Source organism: Mirounga leonina, unplaced genomic scaffold, assembly GCF_011800145.1.
Source record: "Mirounga leonina isolate KUSES-001 unplaced genomic scaffold, KU_Mleo_1.0 Mir_91, whole genome shotgun sequence".
In the NCBI taxonomy this organism is placed as follows: domain Eukaryota; kingdom Metazoa; phylum Chordata; class Mammalia; order Carnivora; family Phocidae; genus Mirounga; species Mirounga leonina.
Window position 1 is genome coordinate 16,940,684 of NW_023270839.1, and position 19,059 is coordinate 16,959,742.

At 39.3% G+C, this 19,059-nt stretch overlaps 1 protein-coding gene across 2 annotated transcripts in view; it reads right to left on the reverse strand.

Moving 5' to 3' along the window:
* LOC118003277 (fibrous sheath-interacting protein 1-like) overlaps positions 1 to 18,242 on the reverse strand; it is a 21,324-nt gene extending 3,082 nt beyond the window's left edge. The window contains exons 1-2 of one of the 2 annotated variants that reach the window (XR_004677300.1): positions 18,178 to 18,230; positions 664 to 762 (exon numbers count right to left, since the gene is read on the reverse strand). Coding sequence is in view for 1 of the 2 variants with exons in the window: in XM_034994156.1 (XP_034850047.1) it covers positions 664 to 765; positions 18,178 to 18,232 (157 nt within the window). In the remaining variant the exon portion in view is untranslated. Of the gene's footprint in view, positions 1 to 663; positions 766 to 18,177 lie in introns of both variants that reach the window. The other variant, XM_034994156.1, reaches the window with a different exon arrangement.
* Positions 18,243 to 19,059: the final 817 nt, after the last annotated feature.

Here is a 19,059-nt window from a genome sequence, read left to right on the forward strand (position 1 = left end):
AAATAAATAAATAAATAAATAAATAAATAAATAAATAAATAAATAAATAAAATAACTCAAATTATATGCATTCATGTCTACATTTATAATAGTCTCTTAAATTGTAGTCGTCTGGTCAGAACTGTCTCACTAGAACTGTCTTCTCCTCTCCACCCTGGTGGTGACCAACAGTAGAAGTGGCCACGTTCCTATATTAACCCCAACCCTTGCTGGGTTGGATGAGTTGGTTGGACCAGCGGCAGGTGCCTAACCCAAGCTGGATCAGTTGTTGTCTTCTCTGCAATTTCAAAATTGAGTCTCCCTCTCAATGACTAACCACAGAATTTGCTCTTGGGAATCAAAAAAGCTGTCTACCTCCAGGATTATTTCCATAAATTTTCTTTTTTGCTTAAGCTAGTTTTCTATTACTTGAAACCAGCTTTTCTTTAACTCTTTATTACATAAAATTTAAATATCCAAAAGTAGAAAGAATGGTATCATAAACTTCAACAACTAACTTCAACAATGATTAACTTGTGACCAATCTTGTTTCATCTAGAACCTTAACCTACTTTCACCTACCTCTGGATTAAATCACATCAAATTATTTCATCTGTGAATATTTCTGTGTATAGCTAGTATTTTCTTGTGACAATATGCAAAATCACACAAATCGAAACATACCTTGATTGACATTCTGTATACGGTTTTCATATTCTTCTGGAGGGACTTGAGTGTGAAACACTGAGAAAAAGGTGTCTTCATGCTCATAGCGAGAAGGATCTACTGATTTAAAAAATCACTTGTTCAAATACACAAAATAAGTAAGAAGTTGCCTACATGAATAGTTGTTTAAAAGGAAGATCCAACATCTTCTGCAATATTCCTCAATCCCCTCTACATACACATTTCTTAAGATGTCACTGCCAGGTAGAAATGATAATCATCTTTATACACATTAGCCGCTGAAATAAACAGCAGAAAATCAAGATAGTCAAGAAGCACTTCCCTAGGACTTCTATGCAAAGAGGATGTACAAAGTGTGTGCTAAAATACCACATTAACTCTCTGGAGTTAATGTATCCAAATTCCAACATTCATAATATAGAGAATATGCACACTGAATAACTTCGTGGGTTTTTTTTCTTTTGGATCCCCAAATAAAGATTTCAGATAAACACAAATAAAAGCATGTGTTTGAAAGAGAAAACCAGGAGACTCTTAGCAGTTAGCTTTCTTTCTTTGGGATAGCTTTGGGATTTATGCTCTTGGGCTAATACCCATAAAGAAATTAGGAAATTGTGTTTTTTCAACTCTTCTTGTTTCAATGTAATTTATTTTATTTTCTCCTTTTAGCTAATGTAGACACTGTATATCTGTAAGAAATAGACATAACATAAACAAGTATCCTTTTCTTTCAAGTCTCCATGTCTTAACATGAGAGACTCTGCCAGGTTGTGGCCCAGAACTGTTTTTGCTTCAGAAACATGACAAGCCTGGGGATATTATAGTATCCACCACCTGTCTCTGAAACAAACCTGGTTCAATCACCCTCTTAGAGATGATACAGGCAAAGGAAGTTGGCAGAAGATACATTCACCCCAACATACAAATATCACCCAATTCAAAACATACAATGTCTGAGGGTAAAAAGAAATGTATCGATTCCAATTCCCTAACTTAGAATTCAAAACAATGGAAAATCATTGGGATTGACCTTACAATGCTAATCCCACATGATCTTCGATGAGTTAATCTAGCAAATCAGTGGTGTAAACCTTGGGTGGAAGAGGGGTAAACTACTTTTGTGTAAAATACAGAAAGGTTTAAAGTTCTTTTCAAGTGGTAATATATTTATTTTTGATCCCATAATTCCTTTTTAATAGCAGTTTCACTCACTTTTATACCAAAACACCTAGAAAGACACAAAAATATGAAAATTTGCAATACTAAAAACTGTTACAGCAAGGTGATATTTGGAGATAATTTTAACCTAAGGGCTTTTCCCAGGCTAAAATGATTCTTGTGATCCTGTGACTCTTCAACAATGGTCTCAGTGGTATTCTGTACACTTAGTACCTCAGAGAGAAGGTGGGCACAGCCTAGAGCAAAGGCCTCATAGCTCAGCTTTGAGCTGAAAAGACAACAGTTCCGGGGCGCCTGGGTGGCTCAGTCAGTTAAGCGTCTGCCTTCGGCTGAGGTCATGATACCAGGGTCCTGGGATCGAGTCCCAAATTAGGCTCTCTGCTCAGCGGGGAGTTTGCTTCTCCCTCTCCCTCTGCCTGCCACTCTGCCTACTTGTGATCTCTCTCTCTTTCAAATATATAAATAAAATCTTAAAAAAAAAAAAAAAGACAACAGTTTTGAAAGTCAGTTATTCAATTTCAGGAGCTTAACTCCGCAAGAGAAAAAATAAAAAACATTTTCTGAATTTCCAAAGTCCTCCTTTAGAAAACTCTTCCTTACAATAAAAAAAAAAAAAAAAAAAAGGAATTACTATAGAAGAAGTAATGAAATTAGAAAATAGTCATTGGGTAACCATCATAATAATAACTGATTCAGGTAAGAATCACCAATGGATGGTAAACGTAATGGATGAAAGTTTGAAGAATGACACAATAGCTTCAGAGTATCTCCCTGAAAGATGACTTACTCAGTACAAAAGGAAAACTAGTACCTTTACAGTGGAGAAACCTAGCAGACACCACCTTAACCAAGTGATCAAGGTTCACCTCACCAGTTATGTGACAATTTACATCATGCCCCTTCTGATAGGATCCATTGAGGACACAGTGGGAGTCCTGCCAAAAATGCATAACCTGAACCTAATTTTGTGGAAATAGAAACAAACGCAGATGGGGGAAGAGTCTACAAAATATCAAGCCTATAGTCTTCAAAAATGCCAATGTCATAAAACACAAAGAATGACTAAAGAGACATGACAACTAAGTGCAATATAATGGACTTTCTTTGGTTAGAAAGGATTTTAGTGGGACCGTTGGCAAAATATGAAGAAAGTCAGTAGATTGGACAATAGTATTGAATCAGTGCTAATTTCTTGACTTGTGTGTGTGTGCGCACGGGCACGTGTCCTTGTGTGAAGAGGGAGGCAGAGGGGAGACACATCTATACAGAGACAGAGACAGAGGAGGATGTGGCAATACGTTAACACTTGGAGAATCTGGATAAAGAGTTTTTGAAAATTCTTTGTGCTTTTCCTGAGACTTTAAGTCTGAAATTATACCAAAATTAAATTTAATAGGAAATTTTAAAAGATCCCTCTCCTCACTACAAATATTTATGTGGGGGCAAAAAAATCTCCCTTCAGAGAGCAAGAGTCAGAGTTTAAAGGACTGAGCACATTCTAAATAAGAGTCTTAAAAGAGAAAAATTGCAGGAAGGATTTAAGTTGTTTCATGCCACCTAAGGAAGAAATTAAAGCCCCATCCCAGACAGTGGAGAAGGATCTAGAAGAGCATCAAAGGAAATGAGTTTAGAGTAGACACAATGTGAGGCCGCTCCCTAGTATGCATTCCCTTGGAGGTAGTTGAAATCCTGAAAGTGGATTGAGACCCCCAAAGAAAAGGAGGAAACCCAGAGCAGAGTGGGCTCTGCCTCACTGCACACCTGCAACTCTGAAAGGAGACTCCACACACAGTGCTCCACACTTACATGTGATAGCAGCAAAGCAATGGCAGCGTGCCATGTTTAGAGACAGGGCCTGAAATTCATCCCCTGCTCTCTCAATCTCTTTCTCTCTCTCTCACACACACACACACACCACAGTTCCTCATGGCTGGCCTATAGCGTGGTGATCCAGAAGGTCTCACCCCTGTGAACTACATGAAGCCCTCCCCCACTGCACATCATTATGCCAACCAAAAATGCACATATCCAAATGTCCCCTAGGATTGAGAACCATTCTATTAGACTAATTTCAATAAATTCAAAATATCAAAGCAATATTATAAATTTCTATATTAGCTTTTAAAATATAGGGCTTATAAAAAATTCTGGAGAACAAGGGAAAGTCACCATGATTTTCCAAGTAGCTATTAGATCAATAAGGAAATAAGTACGCAATAACAATGTGTAGAGAATAGTGATAACACCATGTACTAAAGAACGCACTTTAGAGATAAAGCTATATTCAGAAATAAATTCATACCAATGATGCTTTTATCATATTTTTTTAAAGTATATTCTTTTTTTTTTTAAAGATTTTATTTATTTATTTGAGAGCGAGAATGAGAGAGAGAGAGAGAGAGCATGAGAGGGGGAGGGTCAGAGGGAGAAGCAGACTCCCTGCCGAGCAGGGAGTCCGATGCGGGACTCGATCCCGGGACTCCAGGATCATGACCTGAGCCGAAGGCAGTCGCTTAACCAACTGAGCCACCCAGGCGCCCCGCTTTTATCATATTTTTATAGACCAAATTGTATCCCTCCAAAATGTGTATGTTGAAGCCCTAACCTCCAGTGTGCCTGTGTTCGAAGACAGGGCCTTTAAGGAGGTACTTAAAGCTAAATAAGGTCACTGAGTGGGACCCTAATCTAATAGAATTTGTGGCCTTATAAGAAGAGGAAAAGACACCAGAGATCTCTTTATCCCTTTCCCCACTTCCCTTGGCACAGAGAAAAGGTCATGAGGACATGGAGAAGGTGGACATCTGCAAGCTGGGAAGAGAGACCTCACTAAAAAATCAATTTTCCAGCACCTTGATCTTGGACTTCAAACCTCCAGAGCTGTGAGAAAATAAATTTCTGCTGGTTAAGCCACCCAACCTGTGGTATTTTTTTTTTATGGCAGCCCTAGAAGACTAATATACATATTTTAAGAGAAAATGAAATGAGCTTAACTAATTTAACTGAAGAAGCTAGAGAAAACAATAACAAGGTCAAGAAAAGAAGTAATAGGGGCACCTGGGCAGCTCAGTTGTTAAGCATCTGCCTTCGGCTCAGGTCATGATCCCAGGGTCCTGGAACTGAGACCAGCATTGGGCTCCCTGCTCAGCGGGAAGCCTGCTTCTCCCTCTCCCTCTCCCCCTGCTTGTGTTCCCTCTCTCACTATGTCTCTCTCTGTCGAATAAATAAATATTTTTTAAAAAAAGAAGAAGAAGAAAAGAAATAATAAAGAAATGAGCCAGAATGAGCAAAGAAATTCAAAACTGGCTCTTGAAGGTATAAAAAGAAAAATGTACAAGTGTAATTTTAAAAAAAGAAAACACTAATTGTAATCAAGATAACATGTTTTTGGTGAAAGAACACACAGATCACTGGAACAGAATAGGGAGTTCAGAAATAGATCCACAAAAATATAGTGAACTGATTTTTTTTTTTAAAGATTTTATTTATTTATTTGAGAGCGAGAATGAGATAGAGAGCATGAGAGGGGGGAGGGTCAGAGAGAGAGGCAGACTCCCTGCTGAGCAGGGAGCCCGACGTGGGACTCGATCCCAGGACTCTGGGATCATGACCTGAGCCAAAGGCAGTCGCTTAACCAACTGAGCCACCCAGGTGCCCTAGTGAACTGATCTTTAAGAAAACAGCAAAGGCACAGGGCCCTGGGTGGCTCAGTCGTTGGGCATCTGCCTTCAGCTCAGATCATGATCCCAGAGTCCTGGGATCAAGCCCTGCGTCCAGCTGCTTGCTCAGTGGGGAGCCTGCTTCTCCCTCTCTCACTCCCCCTGCTTGTGTTCCCTCTCTCTCTGTGTCTCTCTCTCTGTCAAATAAATAAATAAAATCCTTTTTTAAAAAAAGAGCAAAGTCAATTCAGTGGAGAGAGGATGATCTCTTTAATATAGTACTGGAATAACTGTATGTCCATATGCAAAAAAAGAAAGGAAGGAAAGGAGGGAGAAAGGGAGGCAAATCTAGACAGAGACCTTACACTTTTCACAAATACTAATTCAACTAAATGTAAAATGCAAAACTATAAAACTTCTAAAAGAAAACATAGGAGAAAAATCCATGTGCTCTGGGGTTTGGTGATGAGTTTTCATATACAACATCAAAAGCATGATCCATGGGGCGCCTGGGTGGCTCAGTCGGTTAAGCGACTGCTTTCAGCTGAGGTCATGATCCCAGGGTCCTGGGATCAAGTCCCACATTGGGCTCCCTGCTCCGCGGGAAGCCTGCTTCTCCCTCTCCCACTCCCCCTGCTTGGGTTCCCTCTCTCGCTGTGTCTCTCTCTGTCAAATAAATAAATAAAATCTTTAAAAAAAAAAAAAAAAAGCATGATCCATGAAAGAACAAAATTGATATACTGAACTTTATTAAAATTAAAAATTTCTGGGGGCGCCTGGGTGGCTCAGTTGGTTAAGCGACTGCCTTTGGCTCAGGTCATGATCTCGGGGTCCTGGGATCGAGCCCCGCATCGGGCTCCCTGCTCGGTGGGAGGCCTGCTTCTCCCTCTCCCACTCCCCCTGCTTGTGTTCCTGCTCTCGCTGTCTCTGTCTCTGTCAAATAAATAAATAAAATCTTTAAAAAAAAAAAAAATTAAAAATTTCTGCTCTACAAAAGACACTGTAAAGAGAACAAAAAGACAAGCCACAGGACGGAAGAAAATATTTACAAAACACATATCTGATAAAGGGTTTGTATCCAAAATATACAAAGCGCTTAAAACTTAGTAAGAAAACAATCCAATTTTTTTAAATGGGCAAGAGATCTGAATAGACAACTCACTAAAGAAAATATACAGAGAGCAAATGAGCACCTGAAAAGATAGTCAATATGATTTGCCATTAGGGAATTGCAAATACAAATTAAAACAACAATGAGATACCACTGTATACCTATTAGAATGGCTAAAATCCAGAAAACAATACCAATTGCTGCCAAGAATGCAAAGCAACAGGAACTCTCATTCTTCGCTTGTGGGAATACAAAATGGTACAGCCAATTTGAAAGACAGGCAGTTTCTTACAAAGTTAAACAGTCTTCCCATATGTTCTAGCAATCCTGCTCCTAGATATGTATCTAAGCAAACTGAAAAATTTATGTCCACAAAAAAACCTACATAAAATGTTTAAAGCAGCTTTATTCATAATCACCAAAAACTGGAAGCAGTCAAGATACCTTTCAATAGCTGAAGGTATACACAAACTATGGTACATCCATAGAATGAAATATCATTCAGTGACAAAAAGAAAGCAGCTATGAAGCCACAGAAAGATACTGATGAATCTTAAAGGCATATTGCTAAGTGAAAGAACCTAATCTGAAAAGGCTACATAGGATATAGTTCCAATTATATAACATTCCGGAAAAGGCAAACTATAGAGACAGTTAAAAGATCAGAAGCGTCTAGGGGTGCCTTGATTCTAGGACTCAGGTAGGAAATATACAAGCTGGGGAGGCAAAAAAAAAAAAAGGAAATATACAAGCCGAGTCTGGTGCATCCTTTAGTGCCAGAAAGTAAGGAAGTGCTCAATGACAACAAAACAAAACTCGCAATGTTGGAGGTACATCAAAGGGACACAGGGGTGGGGTGGACCCTGGGTGGCTTGGGGGACCCTGGGTGGCTCAGTCAGTTGAGCATCCAACTCTTGATTTCAGAATCAGCTCAGGTCATGATCTCAGGGTTGTGAGATCGAGTTCCCTCTACCTCTGCCCCTTCCTAAAAAAAAAAGGGACACAGCAGCCAACTGAAAGAGCTCCCAATGACCAAAACTGGAAAAATTTGAGCAGCAAAATAAAGGGATATTAGATTACTATAATCCAATGTATAAAATAAATACCCACAAGTCTATACTGATATAAAAAGTGATTGAATAAATACATGGGAAGAGGGGCGCCTGGGTGGCTCAGTCGTTAAGTGTCTGCCTTCAGCTCAGGTCATGATCCCAGGGTCCTGGGATCGAGCCCTGCATCGGGCCACCTGCTCAGAGGGAAGCCTGCTTCTCCCTCTCTCACTCCCCCTGCTTGTGTTCCCTCTCTTGCTGTGTCTCTCTCTGCCAAATAAATAAATAAAATATTTAAAAATACATAAACACATGGGAAGAATAGACAAATCTCCGGCAGAATAATTCAAAATAATTTATGTAAATACCCCGCCTTCAAGGAGGTGAAGCCTTAACTCCCCACTTTTCAAGGATGGGCTGCACATAGTAACTTCCTTCCAGAGACAGGATGGAAAAGGGGAAAAATTGAAGAACTTTACAGTGGAGAAATCTAACAAACACCTCCTCAGTCAGGTGATTGATGTTGACATCCACATTGATAAGTTATGTGGATAGTATGATGTGATGGAATGGAAATGGCACTTTAACTTTGTAGTCTTCCGCCCAAGAACATACAACCCTCATCAAATCATAAGAAAAACATGGAGGGGCGCCTGGGTGGCTCAGTTGGTTGGGCATCTGCCTTCGGCTCCGGTCATGATCTCAGGGTCCTGGGATCAAGCCCCGCATCGGGCTCCCTGCTCCGCGGGAAGCCTGCTTCTCCCTCTCCCATTCCCCCTACTTGTGTTCCCTCTCTCGCGTGTCTCTCTCTGTCAAATAAATAAATAAAATCTTAAAAAAAAAAAAAAAAAAGAAAAAGAAAAACATGGATAAATCACAGATGCTGGAAATTCTGCAAGATACCTAATGAGTACTCCTCATAACTGCCAAAGTCATCAAATGTCTGAGAAAGTGCACAGCCAAGAGTGGCCTAGGGAAACATGAGGACGCATATACTAATGTAATGTGGTATCCAGGATGGCACCCTGGAACAGAAAAAAAAAAAGGGTAAAAACTAAAAGTCCGAAGAAAGTGTAGGCTTTAGTTAATATTAATGTATCAATCGGCGCCTGGGTGGTTCAGTCGGTTAAGCGTCTGCCTTCGGCTGAGGTCATGATACCAGGGTCCTGGGATCGAGCCCCACATCAGGCTCCCTGCTTGCCAGGGAGTCTGCTTCTCCCTCTCCCTCTGCCTGCCGCTCCCCCTGCTTGTGCTTACTCTGTCTCTCTCTGTCTCCCTCTGTCAAATGAATAAATAAAATCTTTAAAAATAATAATAATGTACTAATATCGGTTCATTAATTATAACAAATGTATCATACTATACTAATAATAGGGGAAACTGGTTGCAGATATACGGGAAATCACTATGCTATTGTCCTAATTTCTCTGTAAATCTAAAACTGTGCTTAAAAAAAGTTAACTTAAAAAAAAACTTTTAGATTGAAAAGAGAAGGAAAACAGGAATGAAATCAGAAATAAGAAATGTGGCACAATAAACAATAAAGAGAATTCTTCTTTTAAAATACTATATGAAATTTTATTAGTAAAATGTTCAATCTTGGTAAAATGGATGCTTTGAAATCTCACCGACATGGATGTATTGCCAGAATTGACTCAGAAGACTAGAAAACTGAAATATAATAGTAAATATGAAAGAAGCTGAGAAAAGAGTCAGAGAATTGCCTCCAAGAAATTATTTGAACCAGATGGCTTTTCCAGTGAAATCTTTCAAGTTTTTAGGGAACAGATAATCCCCACATTATATAAACTATTTCAAAGCATAAAAATAAATGAACAGCGAGCCCCAACCATTTTATGAAGTTAACATCGCCTAACAAAGCATACACACACACCCTCCCAATCCCACCTCTGCCGTCAACACCAGAACATACATGTATGTAGGCAAACACGTGCGCGCGCACACACACACACACACACACACAGCAGATCTCACTTATAAATATAAATGCAAAAGTTCTGAGTAAATTCAGCCATTCAAATCTGGTACTAAATTAAAAGAATAATCCTTCATAACCAAGAAATATTGACCCAAGAATAAAACTCATTTAGTATTTAAATTATTGATTTTAGGGGCGCCTGGGTGCCTCAGTTGGTTAAGCGTCTGCCTTCAGCTCGGGTCATGGTCCTGGGATCCTGGGATCTGAGCCCCACATCGGGCTCCCTGCTCAGCGGAGAGGCTGCTTCTCCCTCTCCCTCTGCTGCCCCGCCCCCCCCGACTAATGCTCTCTCTCTCTCTCTCTCTCTCTCTCTCACTCTCGCTTGCTCACTCTCTCTCAAGTAAATAAATAAAATCTTTTAAAATAAATAAATATATATATTGATTTTAAAACATTAAATAAGTTTGTCTAGAAAAACTTGATGATAGTTTAAATAGATAATGAAATGCATTCATAAATTTCAACACTAAGTCTTTATAAAATTCTCAGAATAGAAATAATTATTGAAAAGGACACAAAAATTAACATTATTTCCAGGTGATCATAAACTAACAAGACTCAAAGAAAGCAACTAAAGATAATTAGAATTAATAAGATAATTTAATTACAGCTGAGGCCCAGAAGAGATCAATGTTCCAGCTCAAGTGGTCAAGCAGAGAGGGCAAATCCTCCCTTATTTCACCTTTTAGTTCTATTCAGATCTTCAACAGATCGGATGGTGCCCACCCACACTGGGGAGGGTAATGCATGCCACTCAGCCCACCAATTCATATGCTGTCTCTTCTGGAAACAACCTCAAAGACACACCCAGAAATAATGCTTACCCAGACATCTAGGTATCCCACGATCCAGTCAAGGTGACAGATAAAATTAACCATCATGAAGTCTGGATGGATGATGAAACCATTAACCCAGATAGAGGTAAACACACAGAGGGAGAAACAGATTTCAACAATGAGAAGTAAGGGAGAAGAGAGAAGAAAAAGAGGAGAGCTGGCATGGAATAATGACACCAGTAAAAATGCTACTAGTCTGTGACTGGCCAACTGTGCTAGATGCTAGAGGTCAAGTAGGATAAAAACTGAGGGTTCGAATTTAAGAGGACTCCTGAGGAAGCAGTTTCTGTAGTGTGAAAGGAGAAGACACAGACCACTAAAGAGTTGAGAAGTAAATGGAAGTTGACCAGGTAGCCCCAGTAGGTGTGGACTGTTCTTTCAAGAAGTGTGACTTTTAAGAAGAGGGAAAGGAAATGGGACCTGTTTGGGAGTAGGGTGAAGAACTGAGGGAGGAGGTTTTATTTGTATGTTTGGCTGGTTTGATGGCTCTTTCTGTTTTAGGACCAGAAGATTCAAACATAGTAAGCTGAAGGGAAGGAGACAGAGGACAGACAGAAGCTCTAGGTGAGACACAGAATGATGGATGGGTCAGGAGCCAGGGGCGGAGTGAAGGGGATGGGATGTCGCTGACCTTGGCCTTGGAGAACAGCACCTTCCCTCAATCTAAGGTAAGAAAGATGGGGGATGGAGGAGAACAGAGGGCAGTTTAGAGACATAAGGAAAGAATGTGGAAGGGATTCCCACCCAGGTGGTTGTTTTCTCTGGACAGTAGGCAGGCAGGAGTGAAGGACTTGCAGAAGACAAGAGGTTAAACACACAGCAAGTATTTGGAATAGCCACTTTGGAGAATGCAAAAGACATTGCTAGGTAATATTAAGACTGTAACAGAGGTTAAAAACCAAAAATCCTTAACCTCCTGGTTACCACAACTGATTTTCTCCCTCAATCTTCTGCAAATCAGAGCTGAAAGAAACTACCATATTTTCTTAGAATATTCAATCTTAACATCCACGAGCAGAAGTGGCATATACCTGAATTTCACAGAAAAGCACTTTCAAAGAGGTATTTTCAGATCATTAGAAGCCTGGTTGATTAAGATTCTGCTGTGTTGTGCCTACATACACTTACAAATTTAGAGCTGGAAACAGAGAGGCCAATGTGACAAAAGAAAAAGGAGTAACTTCCATCAAAAACACTGATGATGAACAATTCTATCATTAGATGTGTTTGCCTCAGAGAGTACAGAATTCTGTCTCCACTCATCAGAGAAATGCTAAAAACTAAGGGAAAACTCCTGGTAGGGTAAGGAGTTTTGATTTTCACCAGATTTCTCTATAAAAACTTAAAAGTGGCCCCTCAAAATGGGGTGGAAAGACTTTTAAAATATTTCTAGCAAGTGCAATCTTGTCTACCTCAGCATCTCAATAGTTAAACTCGAGGTTATTAACTCTGCATTATCAACTCAAAATGTGGTTTAAAAAAATCAATTTAATGTGGTTTTTATCTTTCTCTTGGTGTCAAGGCCCCACTCGTGTTTATACCTATCAATAAAACTAAATATATAACTCAAAAACCAGTATCTTTTGTTTTGCTGTTGGTTCTTTGTGATGTTAGAAGGGGCTGGGATGTATTTTGTGTCTGAGGAGCTGGCTGGAAATTGCCATTGTGCCACCAGCCCAAAGTCCCTCACATTACTCTTAAAAAAAAGGTTAAGCAAGTGACGGGGGAGAGATTAGGAAGAATATTCATCCTAAGAATTTCTCCTTTTTAAAAATTTTAAAGGGAAAAGAGGCAGAAGGGAGATTTGGGTATGTTTGTAGATACGTGTTTAAAGTTCAAGTCTAAAAAATTTTTTTAAATTCAAAAAATAAAGTTCAAGTCTAAATAAGTCTGGCTCTAAATTCTTCCACTCTTTTTAAAGTGCATATTTTAACCAGATGCTGCCACCTACTGGATAATTTACAGGGTTTTGTGCTTTCCTGGTAACAAAAAGTTATGGAGGGGAACAGGGTAACAGATTTCTGTTTTCATAAGCCTTATAGAAACATTTTACCTTAAAACTTATAGCTATATATAGGCTTGATCAAAATAATTGTTTGTTTCAATTTTATACTTTTAATTAAGAAGGGTAGCCAAAGTTCAGTGAATAACATGGGAAAGAAATTAGTCTCAGAACAGAACAAACGTAAGTAGTTTCACACCATTTTATAATATGCGACTATGTTGCAATAGGAGGAATTGGAGACTAAAATCACTGCTATGTGGTCAAATTGGACTCTTATATTTCTATTCATTTATACATACAGTGAAAATCATCTGCTAATAATACCTTTCTTAGACTGAAGATTCCAAAAGTCTCCTCTTTGGGAATGAAGTAATAACTATGTTATGTCAAATGTAAAGAAAAAATGTGTAATTAGCCTAATAATGTAGTCCAAAGTAAATATCTCCTTTGGTTTTTAAGATATTTAGAAATCAGATATGTGTGACTGTTAAAAATACGCCTATGATACAAAACACCAGCAGGAAATTTCACTAAGGAATTTGCCTTCTCTAAAAGACCAGTCACAAAAAAAAAAAAAAAAAAAAGAATTTACTTAAATCTGCAGAACCAGGAACACAATAACATTGTCTCTTCCCTTGGGCACACCGGTCCAACGTGAACTACAGACAGCAGTGAGAGTGAAAAGCAACAGACATCTGGTTCACCTAACAGTATCTATTATTCCCATTCCTTTTCCATTGACCCTACTTTTACATCTTATCTGCTCTGAGCACAATAAACACTGCCAATACATAATAATTGACTAAGAATTCAAAATCCAAAAATTGAAACTCTAACATGATCATATTTAAACTGGTGGTTCTCCCTGAACATAGGTTTCGAGTCCCTGGTAACTCCAGCTTTCAGCTCATGAAGCCCAACTGATTTCCACGTTAGAACATTAGTGCTAATCTAACATTACTGCAAATGTCTGCAGGGCTTATAGTAGTCGCGTGACTCCAAAGCTACAACAGGGAGCTCGACAGGTTTAAGCCAAATAAACATGGCATGAGCTTTAAAAGGGAAGTGTAGGGGCGCCTGGGTGGCTCAGCCGTTAAGCGTCTGCCTTCGGCTCAGGTCATGATCCCAGGGTCCTGGGATTGAGCCCTGCATCGGGCTCCCTGCTCCATGGGAAGCCAGCTTCTCCCTCTCCAGCTCCTGCTGCTTGTGTTCCCTCTCTCTGTCAAGTAAATAAATAAAATCTTAAAAAAATAGAAGTAAAGTGTATTTGATAGTTCTGGTTTGATTTTGAAGAAAAGACAACTGAAAACAAAAGTCTTGCCCTGCAGGGCCAAAAGTTCATTCGGTAGTGAACTCTATGCCTGAAAAGGTTAATGTCAAAAAGCCACCATGGATCCCCTGTCTCAAAGTCCCTGCTCCAGAGTCAACCACAGGAGGTAGGTACGGCTTCTTAGAAACGCATCATCCATTAGAGAAATCAACATTTAGCCCCAGCTTCCTGAAATACAGAGGCTCAGATACTGTCATATCCAGAATTATATTCCTGACACTGTCCATGTTCTTTATTTGGAAAAACGAATGCAGTCTTAGTTCTATGAAGATACAGAATTACCGACAGACATGAAAGAAAATATAAGAAATCGTACTTTTCAAGACAGATTATCTTCATACAGCAGCCTTCAGACATTTAAGTTAGTAAAATAGCATTCTATAAGCTGTAAGTTTCAAGGTGCTTTGCGGTCTTTTTTCTTAAATAATGGACTCCCTGCTAAACAACTCTCAAAGAGAAAAAATAGGCTTGAGAAAAACACGTTATTCCAAAAAACCTTTTGAAAAAGACAATATACCTGCCCTAATAAAATGTGCAGGCAGAAATATTAACGGAAGAGAATAGAAAATTTGGAAAGAGACCCAATCAGTGCATGATAAAGTTAACATTTCAAATAAGTGAGGAAATGATGATTATCCAATAAAAGGTCCTGAGATAACTAGTGTTAATATCAAAAACAAATGGAGACTGGGGCACCTTGGTGCTCAGTCGGTTAAGTAGCCAACTCTTGATTTCGGCTGAGGTCATGATCTCAGCATCCTGGGATGGAGCCCTACATCAGGCTCCACACTCAGTGGGGAGTCTGCTTGAGATTCTCTCTCTCCCTCTCCCCCTGCCCCTGCTCGTGCCCATGCTTGCTCACTCTCCCTTTCTCTCTCTCTCTCAAATTTAAAAAAAAAGGGTTGCCTGGGTAGCTCAGTGGGTTAAGAGTCTGCCTTTGGCTCAGGTCATGATCCCAGGGTCCTGGAATTGAGCCCTGCACTGGGCTCCCTGCTCAGCAGGGAGCCTGATTCTCCCTCTCCCTCTGCTTCTCCCCTGCTTGTACTCTTTCACTCTGTCAAATAAATAAAATTTTATTAATTTAATTTAATTTAATTTAAAAAACAAATGGAGACAAGCCTTAAAAATTATCTGAGCAGACAAAACCAGTTTAGTCATACAAACAAACCCTAATTTAACTTATTTCGCAAGGCTAACTTGACCTGGGTCATCTCTTGCTTACGTCTCTGGAAATCATAAGCAAAACCTCAAGTGTTTTCAAAAATTGATATGAAGTAAACATTACCCCTGAGCCTCATTCCATGTTTTGGCTTTAGTGTTCCCAGTTTGCAAGCTGCCTTTTTGATGTGTGCACAATAAACTTTTACTAATTACTACTTTGGTGATTCATTGATTTTATTTCTGTTATTTATGATCTTTTGATGCTAGCTAACAAATTGGGGGAAAAAACCCACCAAATCAACTCTCTACTTCATGTATCACAACAAAATGAGTTCTAAGCAGATTAACATTTTAATTTTTTTCATAAAAAATAACTATACTAAAGGAAAACACAGGTACATTTTTTAAAAAAGATTTTATTTACTTTAGAGAGTGAGCGAGAGAGAGCACAAGCCAGGGGAGGGGTAGAGGGGGAAGCACACTCCCCGCTGAGCAGGGAGCCTAATGTGGGACTCAATCATGGGATCGAGGATCATGATCTGAGCTGAAGGCAGATACTTAACCAACTGAGCCACCCAGGCACCCAACACAGGTACATTTTTATGTCATCTTGTATTGGAAAAGACCTTTTTAAGCAGAGCAACAATGAAAAAAGAAATGAAATGACTGATTTAGCTAAATAAAAAAAAAAATATTGGGATGCCTGGGTGGCTCAGTCAGTTAAGCGTCTGCCTTTGGCTCAGGTCATGATCCCAGGGTCCTAGGATCGAGTCCCACATCTGGCTCCTTGCTCAGGGGGACATTACTTCTCCCTCTGCCTGCTACTCCCCCTGCTCGTGCTCTCTCTCTGTGTCTCTCTGACAAATAAATAAATAAAATCTTAAAAAATATATATTAAGTTTGGGAGAACAAGAAATACTATAAAACTAAAAATAATAAGTTAGAAAAAATGTTTTTGGTATTTATAATAGTCAAAGAATTACTATCCTTAATATGTAAAGTAGTCCTTCAAATCAATAAAAAGGAGCACCTCATTTTATAAAAGAACAAGTAATTCCCAAAATGGCTAAAAGAATAAATATTCAACCTCCTTAATTACCACAGAGATTCAAATTGTGATTTCATTTTAAATAAGTAAAGCTTTAAAACGACTATTAAATCCACTGTTGGGGTGCCTGGGTGGCTCAGTCGGTTAGCATCTGCCTTTGGCTCAGGTCATGATCCCAGGGTCCTGGGATGGAGCCCCACGTTGGGTTCCCTGCTCAGTGGGGAGTCTGCTTCTCCCTCTCCCTCTGCCTCCCCCCCCACCCCACCCCCCCATTCATGCTCTGACCCTTTACAGGATGGCTGGCTCTCCCCTGAATGAGCCTTCTAAGAAGAGAAACAGAAACTGCCAGTCCTCTTAATGGCTAGGGCTGGAACTGGTGTAGGATTACTTCTGCCGTAATCTATTGGTCAAAGTAGGCCAGCCCAGCCCAGCCTGAAAATACAGGAAGACATAGACTCCATCCCTCTATGAGGACTGGAATGAGCATACATAGAGGGAAGGAACTGATTGCAAACATCTTGGAAGCTAACTACCGCAGAGCTCTATTCTTACTGACAGCTAAAGGTGCTCATGAGATACAAATTAGAAAGCCGATTACAAAACACCATATATATAATTTGATCTAGTTTTTATTTTTAAAATATATGTGGTTATTTGCACTAAAAATGTCTCAAAAGATAAAGAGTAAGCAAAAATATTAATAATGATTCTCTCGGCAAGTTAAGAATTTAGGTGATTATTTTTTTTCTTCCTGTTTGCCAATATTTTCTAATAAAGATTACATATGTGTTACTTCTATAACAAAACAGAAGTAGAAAGTGAATGATCTATGATTTTAACAGGCAAATAGTTTTTGGTGTTTTAATTAGGATATACAAATGGTAAATTTCAACAAGGCCAATCTAAATACAGATCTACAAAGAGAAACTCAGACAGACTCATTTAAAAAAAAAAAAAATCCTTAGTCATAGAAAGGGCAACCCAGATAGGCACCCACCTTCTTGGGGAGAAACATTTGGTGTATTCCAACCCCAAATCCCTCAGGCCCGAGCAGCTTCTGGGCTCTCAATGCTGGGTCCAGAGAGAAACAAACCTGAAGGAATTTCATTCATATCAAAGCTCATGCTAAACAGCTGCAGAAGTCTAAGTCAGGTTCTCGGGCTTCTACAATGTTGGACATTCACTTTGCAAAAGACAGATGGATCTGAGGATTCTCAGAGAAATCAGAGGCCCTTGCTCAGAGTCAGTGTTAGCCCCGAGCAGTACTGGAGAACCACTTACGTGATGTAAGTTAAAGGATTTCCAAAGTGTCCTGCCAAAATTTATCAACTGCTTCCCAATCCCTAAAATTTTCACCACTGTATAAGTAAGCTCAAGATTACATGACTCCATAATACCTCTATAGATGAAGAAGGAGGAAGAGAAGATAAAGGAGGAGGAGGATGAAAAGAAGGATCATAGATATACATAAACACAAGGTGAGAATGTAAAAATACGCACAATTAATTGGCTGGTCTCAAAAGCAATACTAGAAGAGAACAGGAAATAGGACAAATCAGATTTTTATCAAAGGGATTGCAGAAGCCTGAGTGGGACCCTCCATGGAAGGATTCTAGGCAGTTAGGAGACTGTCTACATCGACTGGGTGTCTAGAGGTATCTAAGAAGACAAGAAGTAAAGGCAAAGACACTTTGTCTTTTTGCCAATTTTACACTGCCCTGCCCCCACACCCTTGAGCAGACATAAACCCTAGAAACCTCTGAAACTTATCTACACTCAGGATAGTTCCATATAATCCTACCTAATGTAATCATTTCCCCTAAAGAACAATTAGGCTCAAAGAGAAAGGAAAAATAGCTGAACTGGGAATCTTTTTTTAATCCAAATAATCTATGAGATAAAAACAAAGACAAATTTTGGGCGCCTGGGTGGCTCAGTTGGTTAAGCGACTGCCTTCGGCTCAGGTCATGATCCTGGAATCCCAGGATCGAGTCCCACATCGGGCTCCCTGCTCGGCAGGGAGTCTGCTTCTCCCTCTGACCCTCTTCCCTCTCATGCTCTCTGTCTCTCATTCTCTCTCTCTCAAATAAATAAATAAAATCTTTAAAAAAAAAAAACAAAGACAAATTTTACTCACCGATAGTTTCTTCTGATGCAGCAGTCAAAGCTAGAAACTTTTTTGTATTTTCCATCTCCTCATTACTTTGCAAAGTTTCACTAGTTTTTGCAGACTAATAAAAGAGAAACAAGTTTAAACATGGAAAAAGAAGGCAACTATACTCATCAATATTTTTTAAAATTCCATGGATTCCAAACTGTGTACATACAAACAAGAAGGTTCAGGTCATTGTACTTCTTTAATTGGGAAATCTATTAGTGTTCTTGTTCCCACAAAATTCTAGCAAATAATATTCCCAAATAGAGTTGGAATATATGTTTATCATTACATAATAATTATCTTGCTTAAATCTTCTTTAGCTTCTGTTTAATATTTCTATAACTAATGAGTAACCTAAAGGTACATCATCAAATTACAGTTTCAGACATTTCAAGATTGATGCTGTATTTTATTATGGGTCCAGTTATCATTCTTTTTTTTTTTTTTTTTAAGATTTTATCTATTTACTTGACAGAGAGAGACAAAGCGAGAGAGGGAACACAAGCAGGGGGAGTGGGAGAGGGAGAAGCAGGCCTCCTGCTGATCCGGGAGCCCGATGCAGGGCTCGATCCCAGGACCCTGGGATCATGACCTGAGCCGAAGGCAGACGCCTAACGACTGAGCCACCCAGGTGCCCCTCCAGTTATCATTCTTGTTTCTAAACAAGTAAAAATTTGCTTTGAGATTCAATAAGAGTAAATGATAGACTAATTTTGTCTGCTAAAATATACACAAATCATTTCTCTAGTTTAAAGCACTGCGTTTTGTATGGTGCTTTCTTTCTAGCCCGTGGTCTGCCTGGGAATCTTGTAAAAATGTATTCTTAAGGGCGCCTGGGTGGCTCAGTTGGTTAAGCGACTG